We start from the raw sequence: 16,164 nt of genomic DNA, 5'->3' as shown, positions 1-16,164 counted from the left end.
CCATATCGTGGTGCGACATCTAGGTCGAGTTCTTCAAGGAGGTGACAGATGTCAGAGAATTGTTTGACAGCAGAACAAGAGTTGAGAGTAGCGACGTGAAGCAGGTTGCCACATTTGAAAGACTTTAGTGGAGGGTTTACAGGCTTGAGGTACACCCTGCGGAGGTGGTAGAGGGGCCCGAGGGTGGGCAGAGGAGGAAGATGAGGATGCCAGAGAGGTAGCAGAAGGAGAAGCAGGAGAAGGGAGGCAGTTGATAAGACGCGGGAAATGCCTATCAAACAGGAGGAGATTGGGCCGTTCAGATAGACATTAACGATGTCTTGGAGGAGTGGAAGGGGGCCAAGAGGATCGCCCACCTAGTGCTACCGTTAATGGGAGAGGAGGAGATAGGAGAGAGAACAGAGACTATATGGAGGGTCCAGAGGTCTGGAGGGGGGACAACAAAGAAGATGTCAGTGAGAGTCTGTCTGGAGGAAGCACTGGTGTAGGTATCAGCGATAGGGAGGTCTGTGTTAGAGTAGATGGGAGAGACAGAGAGCACCACAAAGGGTGCGAAGAAGGTAGGTGGAGGAGAAAGGGGTAAGAGAAGAGAAAGAGATGCACAGCCCTGTGGCACACAACTCAGAATGCACAGGGGGAGGAGGAGGAGGAGGGAGGCTGGGGTCACAACAAAGGAAGACACAGGAGGGGAACAAGTAACTCAACAATGAACGGCACGCCTTGCAGGGTGGGGGGGATCTAGGTTGTAGCCTACAGAGAACTAGCAACAATGCCACAGTTACCAGAATGCGAAAACCCCTAGACTCGACTATCCCAGGAGGGGGTGGAAAAGGCACATTTTTGAGCACAGCACAATACAACACACCCAGATTCGACATTCTGGGAGTCCTGATGGACAACACCCTAACCTTAGAACCGCAAATAAACGCAACAGTCAAGAAATGCTTCTTCCTCCTCCACACGGCAAGAAAAATACTACCTTTCCTCTCCTTCACACACAAAACACTCACCATCGTCGGCCTCATCATGTCAAGCATCGACTATGCAAACAGCCTCTACCTCGGTATACCGGAATACCTACTGAAGAAGCTACAAAGGATCCAAAACACAGCAGCCAGACTACTCCTCAAACTATCCAGAAGAGACCACATCACCCCGGCCCTAAAAACACTACACTGGCTCCCAGTAAAACAGCGCATCATCTTCAAAACAATGTGCATAACGCACAGGGCAATCAGCGGACAAGGAGCAGAATTCCTACAAAAGAAAATAACAATCTACAAGCCAACGAGACCGCTCAGGCCAACCAATGAAATCCGACTGGAACAAAAACCTTACATCAAGAAGAAACTCGGAGGAACCGCTTTCTACCACCTAGCCGCGAAAACCTGGAACAGCATCCCAAAAATAATAAGGAACACCAAAGATCACCTCAAATTCAGAAAATTACTAAAAACCTGGCTCTTCAAAACCAGAGACTAAAACCGAAACAATAAGACAAATGACTCAACAAAAAGGACCTTGACACAGGGGTCCACCTGCGAGACCCAGGGAGACGGAGGCAACGACTCCAGCCAACCCTCACCATCCCCCATCACCCGTACAGCCACAACTAGGTACCACGAGCTGTGGAACGGACAAGACACAACTAATCACCACACAAACGGAAGTATGGACACTAGCAGCTGCGCTAGTCATGTGGGGGGGTGAGGAGCATGCAAAGTTATTAAGGGAGCGGGCGGAGGGGACAGCTAAATCCTCAAACGGCCTCGAATGGAGAAAAAAAAAAAAAACGAGCACGTACCTCCTGAGGCACAGGGTGTACAAGCATCCCGTCGTGTAAGATTACAAGAGCCCAACCGGCTCAATCCAGGATAGAGATGCCAACTAACCAATACCACTAACAACTTCCTTCTCTGCATACACCTCTCAAACTCCAAACCAAACACAACCACAAACCTCCAGCACAGCAAACCGCACGAACTTCACTACACTGCAACAACAAAACAAAAACACACATAGACTCGCACATCAGCACCCTCCCTCTTTCAGAGCCGCCAGAGCGCCAGGGGACCACTCCGGTGGTGATAGTGCGCGGTACAAATGACCTTTAACATTAACATTAACATTCCTAGAGGGAAAAGGCAAGGTTATGAGCACAGTACAATACAACACACCCAGATTCGACTTTCTCATAAGGGGGAAAAAGGCTATGTTTTTGAGCACAGCACAATACAACGCACCCAGAATCGACTGACCTAATCAGTCGCAGCTGCAGGCTACGTGATACCAAGCGGGCACCGGCAGACACCCCTGGAGTTGTCCGTAGCCTCTGCTCCCTGGCCGAGGGGGCTGCCATGGCAGGGGGTGCCTTGGGTGGCCGATTTAAAGGGCCTGTCAACCAATGGGAGCGAGTTGGTGGGAGGGAGGGCCAACAAACAAGGCAGTACGCGCTGCAGCGTGAGAATACAACTTTTACAAATGCACAATTTTCAATGCCACAGAGCGCATGTCCCCACCCCATGATGGTGGGGATGGCATGTGGGCACAGAGGGAGGAAACTAACACATGTTACTTGTTGTCTGAGCAGGGTTTCGGGCCCTGGGTCCTCCTGGTCTGAACAGGCCCAAACAGGAATTGCCCTTTTCTTCATCTGCCCTTCGCTTCGGATGCCCGGGCGGGAGAGGCCCTTGATCTAAGAGTTAATAGTACTGCTTTAATATACTCCTATGAGGAAGAGGGAAACATCATCAATGGGGATTCGGGTCTACTCTGCATAAAATCAACAGTGCAAGTGTGTCTGTGATAAGAGTTGTAGGCATGAATCATATATGTACATAAATACGCCCTAACATTAAAGTGTTTGTATCCACAAACCATATGTACTTACTGCACACCCTCAGGATTGGGATGGGTGGATAAAGATGCTGCGCCATCTCTCACTTTATTGTGGTCCTAAGTGTCTTCTCCAAAAACCGAGAAGGGGGTGCAGTTCCGATATATATGAGAGTAGCTCTGCTGGATTTGGAACTTTCAGAATTTTCGAAGAGGAGCGGCTGGGAGGCAAAGCTGGGGTATGGTAAGGATGTTTGTGCGTATGACTTTTGTATATGCCCCGTCCCCTATGCACCGACGTCCTTAGAGAAATATGCCAGTAGGATTCCCAGTCCAGTCCAGTCTTCAGTCATAGACATCGGATTTCTCGCTCCCCAGTCCCTCCTCCAAATATTCCGGGACTGCTCTAGGAAAGAGGAATAGGGTCATAAAGGTTGTGGGGTTATCGTCCGTGGTGGGGGTAAGCAAGAACATTTTCATGGGAGATGGGACTCAAAGTAGTGGTAATTGGGCCATTTGTGTACACTGGTTTCTTTTTAATCTTGATTTCTGTTTGGTGTTGTGACTCTTCCCCTTTAGCCTAGATCTCTGCCCACCAGAGGTGCGTCCTTCACCTGACGATCCTAACTCTTTGTTTTCCTCTTTGCAGGTGAGGAAGGAGTACATGAAATGCTTCACCCAAATCCATAAGCCCTCGAGCGCATCACAATCTTCAGGGCTCACCATGTCTACAGCGGCCGTTCCTATGCAACCAGTGAAAGGTGCTTAAGCTATACGATCTGCAACATAAGATTAAACCCACATATGCCATATCACCATTCACTGAAGTAAAGTATGGGAAAGGATGGTGTTTACCCTTTGGGGAAACAGGTGGTTTGATTCCTGCATTAAGACCTCAGAATATTTGGGCAAGAGTAAATCAGCCGGCATTTCTGGTCCAAATGTGGTCCATGCTTTGAGTGTTGGATGAGCAGGGCTGGGATCTTGCAAGGGTGATGGGGGAGAGTTTGAAGGGTGACTGTGTAAAGAGATGCACAGAAAGATACTCACCGCGTAAATGTGGGTATGACAAGAACAGGTCCTCAGCTTAACCACCCAAAGACAGGGAGTAATGGTGGAGGGCTGGGATTCTGTATGTGTTTCTTTAGTGGTCAAATGGAGAGAAAATGCTAAAGTCGTATCCATTTTTGAGAGACTATGCAGTGGAAACTAGGAGCAAGCATGACACGTCTAACTCACACTTCATAATATGTGAAAATGTAATGCAGAAAGACGAGAGCCGGTGGCGTCAGCTTTTGTGTCGCGGTGCCCACCCTCTAGAACTCTCTCCCCCCGACTATCAGAAACGAACAGTCCAACATAGCCGTCAGAAAACTGGTAAAAACATTGTTTAACAGGTATGAATCGAACTTGTTGTCTCTTCTCCTTCTCAACCTACTGTACCAACTCTGTGATACCCCTGGGTCTGGGGCTTACATAAATGTAATAAACAAATGCAAATATATAAATAAATATGTCTTTGGAATATTTTCAGATGGAAATGACTTCACAACAAAAGCAGCAGCCCAGCCCGTGAGTACCTCTGAAAAACACCAGCCACACAGTGGTCAATTGATAAAAGATGGCGTGACTTGCAGTGGCCAATCGCAGTCGCTTTCTTCCTCCACGGACCCTCTATAAAAAGAACTGATTCCTGTGAGTTTTTATAAGGGACATCACTGCCATTACTGAACACTCTTTGTAGCAGGTTGCCCCACAATTTCAGTATTTGTGACGTTCATCATCTGAAAATAAAACAGCCATTACTGATGCCTCTGCTGACACGCTGCCTGCATTAGTTCACCAAAATCATCGAGGTAGACGGCGTGACATCACATTGCCTTTGGCCTCAAGCTAAAGATCTCATGGGAATAGGACATTCAACCCCAATAGCATCACCAGCAATGGCATCACTGGACATTCAACCCCAATAGCATCACCAGCAATGGCATCACTGGACATTCAACCCCAATAGCATCACCAGCAATGGCATCAGAGGACATTCAACCCCAATAGCATCACCAGCAATGGCATCACTGGACATTCAACCCCAATAGCATCACCAGCAATGGCATCACTGGACATTCAGGACATTCAACCCCAATAGCATCACCATCAATGGCATCACTGGACATTCAACCCCAATAGCATCACCAGCAATGGCATCACAGGACATTCAACCCCAATAGCATCACCAGCAATGGCATCACAGGACATTCAACCCCAATAGCATCACCAGCAATGGCATCACTGGACATTCAACCCCAATAGCATCACCAGCAATGGCATCACAGGACATTCAACCCCAATAGCATCACCAGCAATGGCATCACTGGACATTCAACCCCAATAGCATCACCAGCAATGGCATCACTGGACATTCAACCCCAATAGCATCACCAGCAATGGCATCACAGGACATTCAACCCCAATAGCATCACCAGCAATGGCATCACAGGACATTCAACCTCAATAGCATCACCAGCAATGGCATCACTGGACATTCAACCCCAATAGCATCACCAGTAATGGCATCACAGGACATTCAACCCCAATAGCATCACCAGCAATGGCATCACAGGACATTCAACCCCAATAGCATCACCAGCAATGGCATCACTGGACATTCAACCCCAATAGCATCACCAGCAATGGCATCACTGGACATTCAACCCCAATAGCATCACCAGCAATGGCATCACAGGACATTCAACCCCAATAGCATCACCAGCAATGGCATCACTGGACATTCAACCCCAATAGCATCACCAGCAATGGCATCACTGTCTTTAATGCTGATTAAATCACAGGAACTGGATAAAATACATCTTTTGTAGGCCTAAAACGGAAAAACTCACACCGGCTGATGAATGGCAAACAGAAGAGAAGCAACGGGTCGCATAGTATTGCAGTTGTTGGTTTGTGTAGAAAGAGCTAGTACAGAAATGAATCTGTACCTCCTGTCAACTCGGGTAACATCTTGACAAGAGTTCCCAGGGAAATCGTTGGGGTTACATTTTGACCCCTGGCGGCAATCACCCTTCCCCATGGACTCTGATCTTCTGATGGAAACAGTACTGGTATTTGAAGTCTGTATTATATTTCCAGCCACTGTAAATTTGATAAACCCCTACACTCATGTACTCTGTGGAGGATTTCAATCAACTAAGAGGCCTCCCTTTCACTCCAGCTCCTCTGGGAGACCAGTTACAGAAAACATGTCTTCAGTTCAGCTCAGGGTGGATTTGAATGTCTCCACCATATGGTATGCTTGGGGCACCATCTGCCCCTGAACAGTGTCACAAAGCCAAGTAGGATCAACAGAAGCTAGAAACTGTTTTAAAAAAATATACCTAGGGTTTATTGGGGATATTTACAGAAGTATGCCAAATAAGTCTATATCCTCTTAAAGTCAACTTAATAAAGGTCCCATGAATGATGACCACAAGCTTATCCATCGGTTTGGCTTTTTAAGGTTTGATAGGACCCACATAATGACTTCTCCTTGTGCTGAAGGTTCTTTAAGGTTCAACAACACCCACTGGATAACTTCTCCTTAAGTTTACAGGTCTTGATTTCTGACAGCGACAATCCTGATCCCTTCCTGGAGAGGAAAGGTCCACAACCACTCACAGTCTTGGAATTTTAAGTGTCAGCGACAGTTCATTCTTATCTCCTGGATTGCTGGGCAAACATAATCGGGTTCTCATCCTTCGCATGCAACTCCAGGTCGAAGTGCACGTCCACGCTAGAACTGCAATGGCCTGAGACTGGGATTCGGTCAAGTTGAAGAGTCCTCAGAGCACCCACCAGGGAATTACTAATTGCGTCTCTTCTTGTTTCTGCCCCAGGGTCCTCGCCCTGTGCCTCCAAAACCTAAATGTTGGCAACTACCTCAATTGTTCTCAATGGGCCCTTGCCTAAGGGGGCCTGACTTCTCTTACCTCCTCTCTTTTCCCCCACTTCTCCTCTACCTCACTGCCTTTATCTTTTTATCTTTTGTAACAATCCTCACCCCATTTAGAGAGAGTTAGGATCTATGTTGCTAGAATTGTTCTCCCTGATACACCTCGGCTCTTTGATCTCTCACGTTTTCAATGACGGTATTGAAGTAAGCATGCACTCTTTAGTTCCGCAAGGCAATGCGTCCTCAGAAGATAATGTTATAGTTGTTTGCAAAGAAGGGATGTCTTTTCTTCTCAAGGAATGAGATGTAACAAATCACTCTTTATGTCAGGAGGTCCTTCTACTCAAAATTCAAACAGTCGAGAACAGTCCCATCAATGAATCACTTAATTCAGAACTATGACCGGCACACGTAGGTCAGCAAATCATGGCAGGAGTTCTAGCATTCAATATTGCGTTTTGGTGGCACTATATGTTTAATGATCATGTAATATTTCTAAGTAAATATTATCCATATACATTTGGCGGCGCAACATACAAATAAGCCCTAGCCTTATGCCACGCCAACATGAAAGGCTGGTCATCTTGGTGTAGAACCCAATGGTTCAGGTTGCTTGCAATTCCAAGCACTGTATCTGAAAAAGGTTAGTTCATGACAACAACTATTCACAACAAACTTCAAGTTGTATGCTGCATTCCTTGCGATCCAATGAATCTTAATGCAGTTCCATGAATAAATACATAATCCAAAATGTGGTCCTTTGTGGGGATGACTTGGAGAAACGTGGTATTGCATCGAGAAGACCAACAAAGTTTGCCCATAGGTGTACATGGGTCCCCTCCTTGCAATTATACACTTATATAGGACATAGTGTGACATAAAGTGGTAAAAGCAGGCCAAATAACCGTAAGACATTTATTACATTCTGTTTTGCAAGAAGTGTAAATGCTTCCTGACACTTGCACCTGGCAGACAGTGCTTTCACTGGATTCCTGTGCAATCTGCAGGTGCAGAAAGTAGGAAGATTCCATCGGAATCCATTGGCGGCTTCATGCAAGCATGAAAGTAACAGGCAGGCATGAAGACAGGCACTATTGCAGGCGGAGTCGAAAAGGCCGGTGGAACATTTTGTAAAATCAGTGCTGTGCAGAAACAGGTGCAAAGCTTTGTATGCATCTTTTTAGACCTGTTTACTGGATCACAGACTTAAAAAAGGACTGCTGGTGTGTTTCGGTGTCTAGTTCTGAATTTGCATGAGTTTGTAAACAAAAAGCGCAAAGAAGCCTCAATACAGACGCCACTAGTAAAATGGAGGAGATAGTGGCCCTCTGGTTATTGGGGGGAAACTGAGGGTGCCCAGTTGTTTTAGAATAAAAGAGCAACTTTTCCAAAAAGGAGAAGAAAGACCCATGCTTGTGAAAGTAGACCGTTAAATTATTGGTAAAAAATAAAATGGTGCATGTTCTCATGGTGAGGTAGATGAACTGGAGGTAAACTAGAGGATACCAGGAGGGCAGCAGAGGAAAAGGGGCCTGCACAATAAATGCAGCAAGATGTACATCTTAACTATAATCATCCAGATTTCATTTACAAACTTTGATGTTTCAAAATGTCAATTTTCAAACTGAAAACCTATCATCTGCATTTACAGTTGCTCTGCACTCCTCGTGATGTCATCGTTAAAAGTAGAAGGCAAGCAGTGGCAATAGAGGAATCCCTGGAGATGGGGACCGGTCTAGGCAATAGAGGAATCCCTGAAGATGGGCCCCGGTCTAGGCAATAGAGGAATCCCTGAAGATGGGCTCCGGTCTAGGCAATACAGGAATCCCTGAAGATGGGCCCCGGTCTAGGCAATAGAGGAATCCCTGAAGATGGGTACCGGACTAGGCAATAGAGAAATCCCTGAAGAGGTGCACCGGTCTAGGCAATAGAGGAATCCCTGAAGATGGGCCCCGGTCTAGGCAATAGAGGAATCCCTGAAGATGGGTCCCGGTCTAGGCAATAGAGGAATCCCTGAAGATGGGCCCCGGTGTAGGCACTAGAGGAATCCCTGAAGATGGGGACCGGACTAGGCAATAGAGGAATTCCTGAAGATGGGCACCGGTCTTGGCAATAGAGGAATCCCTGAAGATGGGGACCGGTCTAGGCAATAGAGGAATCCCTGAAGATGGGCCCCTGTCTAGGCAATAGAGAAATCTTTGAAGATGGGCCCTGGTCTAGGCAATCGAGGAATCCCTGAAGATGGGACCCAGTCTAGGCAATAGAGGAATCCCTGAAGATGGGCCCCGGTCTAGGCAATAGAGGAATCACTGAAGATGGGGACCGATCTAGGCAATAGAGGAATCCCTGAAGATGGGACCGGTCTAGGCAATAGAGGAATCCCTAAAGATGGGGACCTATCTAGGCAATAGAGGAATCCCTGAAGATGGGCCCCGGCCTAGGCAATAGAGGAATCCCTGAAGATGGGACGGGTCTAGGCAATAGAGGAATCCCTGAAGATGGGGACCCGTCTAGTATTTGAGCACATGAATTTACATTACGTTTGTCCTGCAGGAATTTCACCATCACACTGAGGCTCACTGTCTATGGGGGGAGGAGGGGCTTCTGCGGGGACGCTGGATTTCTAACCAACTTTACAAGGGACCAGTGGACCAGGTTGCAGGCTCTATATTATGTTTGCTATTTTCCTTTTGTGTTCATTATTAGTGAGTGTGCATGATGTAACAAATTGTTAGGTTCAGGAGAGAGCGCGACCAATCAGTGGCCCTCACACATAATTACACATTACTGTAGTGATCACAGAAGAAAAAGATCATTTGTGTTAGTTTCAGTGTGACCCCTTCAAAGAAAGAAGTGCATTTTGAGAGTGTGTATTTTCAACAAAAGAAGCCATTGAAAAAGATACTATTAAATTGTTTGAACATTATAAAGTAGCCCTTTTAAAAGCTTTACAAGGCTTTATTTGTTTTAATTCTCTTTATTGATTTTACAAAATTGTAAACGTTTCCTCCCCTATACCCTCCCTCCCCCTTGAGGACTTTCATGTCTCCGATACGCACAAGGTTTATTTTTACCACTTCTATTATGTAATGCATTCATACTTAGAATGGTACACTTGCACTACTCAGTAAAGCACATTATGAAAATCTAGAATAACATGTTAAATGATTTTCTAATAGATCATAATTTCATGATGGACAGTCCCATTACACTCTTTCGCAATATCACTATGAGAAAGGGGAAGGAGACAAGAGGTACCATACACACATTCGAGCATGATGTGAGGTTACAATGGCACTGACCACTGTGCCTCCATTGGGGTCTAGCCTCCCTTTGGAGATAATGTTGCCACTTCTCAGCAGAATTCTGGAGGAAGAGCGGCGACTGAGAGGTTAATCCGGAGCTCAGGGCAAGGATGGCTATGCGTGTGTCCATGCCCAGTCCACAGCACCCACACATTCTGATATAATTATATATTGAATTCTGGAACTGCTCACCAACCCCTATGCGCTCCCTCCACCTCACTCAAGTATAGTCATAATAAACAGTGTTCCTCCAATGATTCACTCTCCAGGAATGATACATCGATCAATCCAATGAGCTTTGAGGTGACATTAGAGACTGGCCAGATTGCCGCCATGTTCTGCCCATTTGACAGGCTCATTAAGACATGATACACATTATATATGTATAGTATGATGATATTCAACAAATATCTTGTAACAGATGATTTCACATTCACACCCGGGGAAGTGCTGGAAGAGTGGGCGTGAATTCACTGTATACTGCCCGGCCTTTGCAGCCACTCGAGGACCTTCCCTGGGTGGTGTCATCTTCCTTGTGGGGAGGCAACAGAGAGCCTCTCCCTGTTGCCTCCCTCACCTCACACACACAAAACAAAACATACCCTTTCCCTCCCCACTTGCCTGCTGGACCGGAGCTTTGTGTTCTGGTTCCGGCGCTCCTCCCACCCGCCAGCACCGCTATTGAAATGGAAAAAGGACTTAGTACTTTTTCCAATGGTGGAAAACCCTGGGGTGCGAACATCTATTACCCCCTTGCTGTGGGTGCATGCGCCCACAAGAGCCCACAGCCCTCTGTGAGGCCCTTGCTTCGCATGGCATGGGCTGCGAGCCCTATCGGCCATGTGCGTACCCCGATGGGGGGGTTATAGCTATATTCAGCCCGCTTTGTTTAAAGCAAATGTGTGTTTAAGTTATTAAATGATGGGCCTGAGTGAGCTGCAAGTGGAGATTGTGCTCTTATTGCTCGTGCCCTGGACTCAGCAAGGCTCCCGGGCTCAGGCCTGGAGTGTATGATCAGTAGAGACTTCAGCTAGATGGGTAACAGTACTAACGTTGAATGTGTTACCTGGTTGCAGAGGCTGCACTGAGCAGTGTTAACGCAGTGATCTAGTTCCATCTGATATGCGAATCATGGGTTTGACTGTCTGACCTGAAATCAAAGAGGTGAATGTTTTAGATTTCAAAAGTATTTTATGATGATCAGAAACCTCCCTTTATGCCACGAAGGCTCAATGGTGATAGAGGTAATTTCCCCCCGACTCCTATTTGAATATTGAAAATAATCTCACCAGAAAGACGCTCTGTAAGTTTCAGGTCTTAAAAGGAGTGATATAGAGAAACAGCAAAGTCCCTTTCACCCCCAACACAAATGGCACATGTTGCTTAATGTTCACATGCATCCTGTTTCGAACTTGCTCTTCAAATCGTCTAAAAGAAATCCCTTCTTAAAATACTTTTTTATTCCACTGAATCAGCCCCATCGGCCACAGATCTCGACACGGGTTTGTCCACAGTATGTCTTCGATGCACACCGCACACAGCCTTTCAGGAAATGTTTATCACGTGACTATTTGATGACTCCTTGTCATTCACCGGCGTGGGACACACCCACTTCTCCATGAGCTGCCACTGGCCGCAAGTGCAATGTGATGGGGAGGAGATTGTGAGCGAGGCCTCCTTACAAGCACTGAGGCCACCATTACTCTCTGTAACAGAGGAGGCTGCGGCATGGTGCGCCCATGTGGCCCTGGGCACCGGGTACCAACCTGGCGTGAGCCTCATCAGCTGGGCAAAAGCCTCACAAACTAGGTCCCAGAACTAGCTCCACGCCGCCATCACTACGCTACTGTCTTCATCACATCGTGCATTTATTTAGCATTTATTATCTTGCTTTTGGTTTATCCTCTGCTTCTGTGCATGTGGTCAATGTAATATCTTTTTGGAGCGCAGCAAATCAGCACAGGGAAATAAGCACCTGTGAATGTGCACAGGGTCATTTGCTTATTAATATTCACTTTAGTTACCACCTCCTCTTTTAATAGAACATATTGAATGCATTGGGCCTCATCTATCAGGGATAGTGTATTGGGCACGCCGCGCACCAAATGAAATGATCCAGAGTACACTTTAGAAATAACCCCCCCCTACTCCATCACCTTATTTAAAATCATTGTTCATCACAAGAGCAACCTGTACTTCCCTTACACACCTACCGTCCAACAGCTGTTGCCACCTCACAGCAATATGACCCCATGCGGCAGGGTGCAGGGTGTGGACACCTGGCAAGTGGCCAGAGGTAGTGGCAAGCTCTCTGAAGGAGGGCAGCATCTCACCCCACAGCCACCAAAACCAAAAGGTCAAAGGTGCTGGACTGTGAGAGGTGGTTGGAAAGGTAAGAAGGTCCCCCAAACTGTGTTGCCTTCCTGCACCCTATTAGTATGCAGTTTATTGTTGTCATTATTCTTTTAATTGTTTTGTATTTTAATTATTTGAAAATGTCAAAAGCACCAAAACAAAATGAAATTGATAATCACATTGCACAATGCCATAGTAGTTAAGGCTCTTTCCTGCTCCAAGCTTGCCGTTTTCTGGTTTTATTCATACAGTTACAAAAGCAACACAAAAAGACAATATGCATTGTGTATAGGGCTTTGTGTCAAGTAATGATGAGAGTACTTTAATCTTGGACACACTGCGCTCATTGTGGTTATTAGAAAGGGAAGATTGGACCAAGTTGCGCCACTTGGTACATTCTACATAGTGCCTATTCCAATTTAACTATTTATGATATTTGGCCTTAATGTCCTTTATCAAGAGGGCGTGGTCAGCTGATTTAAGTTGTAATTTGACCATGTTACGGAGAACTCTGCGTAGCACCCTTTTTCTATCTTTGATAGTCTTGTCAGATATGTGGCAATGTAGCTTCTTTAGACCAATACCTAGGCTGGATCGGCCGCCAGATGGAACCTCCTATTTAACTATTGCCAAGTAGGTAGATTCGCTGGTCTTAGAGGACTCAGTGCTTGCGCTCTTGAAAGAATATCCTTTAAGTAATTCCTGAGCCACCGACGACGCCGCCCCTATCGTGCCAGAGCTCCGCGATATCCAATTAAGTTTGTAATGTGAGTGTCCCTGCGGAGACATTTCTAGTGTGGTGACTCTCCAGAGCGAAACTTACAATGATAGGATAATGATCCCTCTCATGACGCTCAAACACACACAAGTCTTCAATCAGAGATGGAGCACTCTTATGGAAGGTTCTAGTGACCTGTGGGGGATGGTCTGAAGGACGAGCTCCATTAACCATGCTAAAACCAGCTGAATAAAGCAAAGTTGCCCAACCCGTTCCCCGTTAACAAGCCTTATCCAGCCTATTATCAGGGGAATTCAAGAGCAAGGATTCCGGATCCCACACCCTTCAAGAAGCATCTCTGGGGATCCTAGAGTTAAGATACCCACATATAAGAACAGGAGCCTGATCATCCTTGTTGTTGAGTATTTCCTCCATCACCCCCGCCCGGCCAGGTATCAAAAAGTCCACAAACTCCTCCATTGTTCTAAGAAAGTTACAGACCCTCGTGCCTAGGAAAGAGTATGCCCTGCAAGGTCACGAGAAGGGAGCAGAGCGGCTCTTGGCAGTACTAACCCATGGGACAGACAGCGAGGCCCTCCAGCCCCCAATGATCCCCACACGAGTAATACAGCTCTGTCATGCTTTCATCCCATGACCCTGCAGGCCATGGCACTGTCCAAACCCAGACCACCGACCATAAAATCTTTACATCTCTCGATCGATCACTAAGATCGGAAGGCAAGGCTATCAAGTGATTTGTGCAGTGAGGTGCAGGGTTGCATCCAAATTGGAGCCCAAAACAAAGGTGGAGGATCTTGGGAGTTGGTGATCTGTCTGGGAACAAGTGAAGTGTATGAGGTAGTGTGACCTCAGCTTATCCCCACCCCCAGCTCATCCCTGTATTTGCCAGCTGTAGTGTTGCCATGATAAAATAACATTGTTTTCGTTAGTGGATAATCGATTGTTAGGCCAACTTCACCACGGACGACAAGCCAACACCCACGTGGACGAAGATGGACGGATGGCGATGGGCCAATGGCCTGGCCTCCCATATGGAGCAGGCTGTACATGTATAGGGGCAGTCCAATTGGGATTTGTAGAATTGTATTATCTATAATTGCGTCATCAATGATGTTGTTTTTCTTATAATGAGCTGCACGTGCGATTGGACCTCAGAACGTTCAGTAGCAGCACTGTCCTTTGCTGACGCATTCCTTTTTTTGAAGAAATAAACACTTGATATCCATGCAAAAGTGTCTTGGGCCTTTTTGCCTAGTGTGTTGTATTCTTTCTGGTGTGAGCGTGCCGGGGCTTGCCTTCACGAACCTGCCCCTTGCCTTAACCTGCCTTTCGACCGCAGGACAGTGACTAAACTACTATGTGCTGTAGTTTCATTCAAACGTTTGTCACCTGTGTTACTATTGGGTAAGACATGCAATACTTTCCCACTCCCCTCTTCCACAACAAAAGAAGTATCACCCCCACAATGGGATTGATAAACTGCCAGAACAATAGACCCCTTTTTCTTCAAGGTACAGCCCAAGTGTACAGGAAATAAAACCGAGATTGTGCCATCCTTTCTAATTACATTTGCTGAAACTTCAGATGAGCAAGAAGTGGAGTTCTCAGGAACAAAAAGTTTCCCCTTCCTCTTCCTCTGAATCTTAAGGTCATGATACATTACTGCTTGTCTAAAGCTGCAGTATTAGGATCTCCCCTGGCGTCATTAAGACGAGGAGATCCTGTATCACTGATTGCATAACACTGAAGCCTATTCATGGTAGTAACATGCGTTTTAGTAGTAGTGATAATTTGGCTGAGTGTATGAGGTAGTGTGACCCTAAGTGTAGTGCTTTGTCTCTCTAAACTACTCGCCAGATCACCACATTTAGCAGCTAAGTGCAGCAGTAAATTTACCAAAATACTAAACATTGCTGCTGACGCACAATTGGCTGAGCTGTCTTGCAAAGTGTTATTAAGCTCTCTGATGGAGGCCAGCATAGCCATAGTTTCGGTTTGAACCCACGGAAAAGACACATTACATGTTGACCACACATGCATCTACCATGTTCAAAGTGGGAATATCCTTTGTCGGTTCTCTAACCGCTAACTCTGCCAAATCTAACAATGCTTCTGCCACCACCGGACTCCAACAAATCAAGGACATTAAAGTGCAGGCCATTTCTGAGCTTAAAGGCTCCATAGTAGGCCTCAAGCTTTTTTCTGTTTGTCCAGGAAGTGGAGCATTCACCACAGACTCAATAGTTTTGCCCAGACAGGGCACGAAGGCAGTGCTCCAGGCTTCAGGGACAATCCGCAATCATCAAACACTCAACCTCCACACATATAGGCTCCAAAGTTGCCAACTGGTCCTCCATGACACCTTGTGAGAGGACGGCGATGCGCTTAGCAGCTCGCGCCGCAGTCGTGCTGCTCGCAGGCAAGCACAAGGAAAAACGGCTCGAAGGGCAGAAGAGCCCAACAGTCACTGCAGCCCCTGCGACACCTGCTTTTTACTGGCGCTGTCCCTGTATCAAGTGGCCCCTATGCAATACTCTCTGGTCGCAGAGCATACCAACAAGTCAGTTAAGACAATGGTGCACTGTTAAAATATAATTGTTAAAACAATGCTCTCATGCTGTGACAGAAGCGAAATTGTCAAAACAGACTCCAAGTCCGCTTACTGGCGCGGACTACCGCAGACTGTCAACTCTGCTGCTACCAACACCCTTTGTCTCATTGTCATGTGCCTCTCCAACCAGTGCTATCCATGGCACCACACTTACAATCGAAGGACCCGTTCACAGTTGATGTTAAGTCGCTGCACCTGAATTAACCTTAGTAATGGCCTTTAAAGCATGACCCTACTTACTGGACAATTGGGTATTACCCAAATTGACCTTTTCCGATTGACCTTTTGCACAATTGACCTAATTATAGTGGTCTTAATTGACCTTCTGCACAATTAGTTATTTTATATATGCCTTGGGTTGGTTTTGGATTAT

At 46.4% G+C, this 16,164-nt stretch overlaps 1 protein-coding gene across 2 annotated transcripts in view; it reads left to right on the top strand.

Moving 5' to 3' along the window:
* Window positions 1–14,412, top strand: part of LOC138447681 (adhesion G protein-coupled receptor E1-like) — a 927,425-nt gene extending 913,013 nt beyond the window's left edge. For both annotated transcript variants that reach the window (XM_069603948.1, XM_069603946.1), the window contains 2 exons: window positions 3,485–3,596; window positions 4,370–14,412. In XM_069603948.1, coding sequence (XP_069460049.1) covers window positions 3,485–3,596; window positions 4,370–4,515 — 258 coding nt within the window. In that variant the 3' untranslated portion in view covers window positions 4,516–14,412. The remainder of the gene's footprint in view (window positions 1–3,484; window positions 3,597–4,369) is intronic.
* Window positions 14,413–16,164: the final 1,752 nt, after the last annotated feature.

The sequence above is a fragment of the Ambystoma mexicanum genome, chromosome 3q (assembly GCF_040938575.1).
Source record: "Ambystoma mexicanum isolate Mex_15411 chromosome 3q, UKY_AmexF1_1, whole genome shotgun sequence".
Taxonomy (NCBI): domain Eukaryota; kingdom Metazoa; phylum Chordata; class Amphibia; order Caudata; family Ambystomatidae; genus Ambystoma; species Ambystoma mexicanum.
Note: the sequence above shows the minus strand (reverse complement) of the source record. Positions and strands in the feature narration are given on the sequence as shown.